The 2,909-nt window shown below is 38.1% G+C and overlaps 1 protein-coding gene across 1 annotated transcript; it reads left to right on the forward strand.

Moving 5' to 3' along the window:
- Window positions 1–8: 8 nt before the first annotated feature.
- On the forward strand, window positions 9–2,769 carry LOC111651586 (sorting nexin-14-like; the record flags this gene model as incomplete). Its single annotated transcript, XM_023401579.1, has 11 exons — window positions 9–120; window positions 247–367; window positions 730–803; window positions 1,253–1,331; window positions 1,428–1,471; window positions 1,574–1,661; window positions 1,743–1,827; window positions 1,905–2,061; window positions 2,260–2,335; window positions 2,504–2,548; window positions 2,689–2,769. Coding segments are annotated over exons 2-11 (834 nt in total), but the record flags the coding sequence as incomplete, so codon positions are not given.
- Window positions 2,770–2,909: the final 140 nt, after the last annotated feature.

Below are 2,909 nucleotides of genomic sequence, written 5' to 3' on the forward strand. Positions count from 1 at the left end.
TTATTTGCAGAAAATAAGACGCAGGATAAAGCTGGACCGGCTCAGAGAGCTGGGCCGACAGTATCCAGTCTTCTGCTTTCTGCTGCTGGTCCTGCTGCTATCCACTGTGCTTTTAAACAGGTAAGTACACAGTAGTTATATCACTTTATCTATGCTACTTCATATATTAAAACCCGACACTATTCTCCTATAGTGCTTTGATGTTTTGACTCAGGTAATCGCTGTATATGTCTTCTGTCTTCACAGATATATTCAGATTATAATGGTGTTTTGGTCCTTCCTGGCTGGAGTTGTCACTTTTTACTGCTCTTTGGGGCCCGAGTCTTTGCTGCCCAACATCTTACTCTCCATCAAACCAAAGACCAAGGTAAGTCAGGGATCAGGAATCACTGAATGGTATTCTCTGATACTATCAAAATTAAAATGGACTCTATGCCTTGATCAGAACAATTTGGAAACATTTTTTGGAGTGTCTTTTGGTGCTTTTACATAGCACATATAAGGATTATAATGAATTTTGAAGAAAAAAACAGCATTGACATGAGCATGTTTAGCCATATTAAGGTATTATGTGGATACTCAGTGTCTCTGAACTTTGTTGGAAAATTGCATAAATTAAACAAAGATTATTGGCTGACATATATTGATATTTAGTCTATATGACACAAATTGTCTATGATCAATGCTCTTTTGCAGCTGGAGTTTATCTTTGTGAACTTTCTTTTACAGTCGTACCAGCAGGAGCTGTTTCCACTGGGGCACAGCTGTGCTGTTTGTGGAAAAATCAAATGCAAAAGGCACAGGTGAGTTATATTGTTTCGGTGTTATAAGCTGAGAAAGTGACTGTATTGTGTTGTATTGTGACCTTATAATTTGTGTCATCTGTAGTTATGCTGAAAAGATAAACTCAAGCACTACATGACATGTACATTACCATGCAACTGAATATGCTAGGTTTACTTATGCTCGTAAAAGAAAGGGTAAAAATCAAATAAAGTGATTAATTTGGAGGCAAATTATAAGCTAAACTAGCAGAAGAGCCATTCAAGTGAAGTGAGGCATTTAGGCCATATAACGTTGCTTGAATCTTTTTTTGCGTTTGGTTTGTTAACACACATTCAGTGTGCTCAATAATACACTGTTGTTTATCATTAAGTTATGGAAAATGTTACACCTCCCTCTAGTGGTCATACAGGATTCTGATGCTTTTCTCCGTGTCCAATACTGTGATGTTATTGTTTTTTTTTGATAGACCGACCCTATTACTGGAAAACTATCAGCCATGGCTTGACTTGAAAGTTCCCTCAAAGGTTGATGCTTCCCTTTCAGAGGTAATATATGCATTAACATATTTCTCTTTTTTTTTTTAATCAATATTAAATTAAATCACCAATTTATCTCTTAATCCAATCTTGTTCTTTTCTAAGATTCTGGAACTTGTTCTGGAAAATTTTGTGTATCCTTGGTATAGGTAAGCTAATTGTTTGTATTTTTTTCTGTCATAATATAAATTGAAGCAGTATAATGTGTTATGTAGAGATAGTGAAGTGACTGTTAAGTGTTTCTTTTTCAGAGACGTAACGGATGATGAGGCGTTTGTTGACGAGCTGAGAGTGACTTTGCGTTTCTTTGCAGCCGTGTTAGTCCGCCGAACTCAGAAGGTGACAAATTAGACCATGTGAAGTTAAGATCTTGGGATATTGATTGACTGAATTATTTTTAACAATTTTTTTCTCCCTCAGGTGGATGTGGCATCCCTCATCACACAAAAGCTTCTTAAAGTTTCCATGAAGCACATCGAAATAATAAGCAAAGCCAGGCAGAAAGGTATTGCTGACATGCATCACCCACTGACTCGTCTTCTTTGTGTTCACCATAAGAACTCTTTTTGCTCTCCTTTGTAGTAAAGAACACAGAGTATCTCCAACAAGCTGCCCTGGAGGAATACGGTCCTGACCTTCATGTAGCACTTCGCGGTCGCAGGGATGAGCTTCTCTACCTCAGGAAGCTGACTGAGATGCTTTTTCCCTACATCCTGCCACCCAAGGCTACAGACTGCAGGTAACTCACAGCTGTGCAGTGTGCAGTGCCCCAATATATTTGTCAAAGTGTGTCTCAAAACATCGCAGCATCAGCGTACTTTATTTTCCCCCAAAGAGAAAGTCTGGCAGTATTGACACTATACACATGTAGATAAGGTCCATTCTTTACTCTTTCACTTTCTTGTTTCCTGCTGCCTTATCTCTTCACTCCTCTCAGATCTCTTACTCTCCTAATAAGAGAAGTCTTGGCTGGTTCTGTCTTCCTTCCTTCAATGGACTACTTGGCTGATCCTGTGAGTGTAGACACACTAAGGGCTCAGTTTGATTTGTGTTTAGAAAGCATGTCAATTAATGTTATTTATCATGAGCATGCAAATGGTAGACATTTGCCCTTTTCAGGACCAAAAGTACCAACAGTGTTCTGCATGATTTTTTTTTATTTATTTATTTTTTTATTTCAGGACACAGTGAATCATTTACTTTTGATATTCATCGACAAATCCCCTGTAAGTATATGTTAAACTTTGAACTCGTGTGTACATACAGTTCCATCTACATCTGTGTCTTTAAACATATGGCTCCAGAGGGTATATCATTTATGGGTGAATAAGATCAACATGTTGTCTATCTACTTCTTTCACTCAAGCCTGAGGAAGCCACTGAGCCCACTTCAACATTGGTTCCTTTCCTGCAAAAGTACTCTGATACTCGCAACAAAAAGCCCTCAGTAAGTGTCGCATTAAAGTGATTCCTCAGCTGTTTGAACTGCATACAACCTCTGAAAACATCTAAATACCACTTCATGAAGAAGCCACTGGATACTGTATGTGATAGTATATAGTACATACTGTAATCACAACCCCATAG

Source organism: Seriola lalandi, unplaced genomic scaffold, assembly GCF_002814215.2.
Source record: "Seriola lalandi dorsalis isolate HSWRI2012SDOR001 ecotype SW California unplaced genomic scaffold, Sedor1 jcf7180001973270, whole genome shotgun sequence".
NCBI classification, from domain to species: domain Eukaryota; kingdom Metazoa; phylum Chordata; class Actinopteri; order Carangiformes; family Carangidae; genus Seriola; species Seriola lalandi.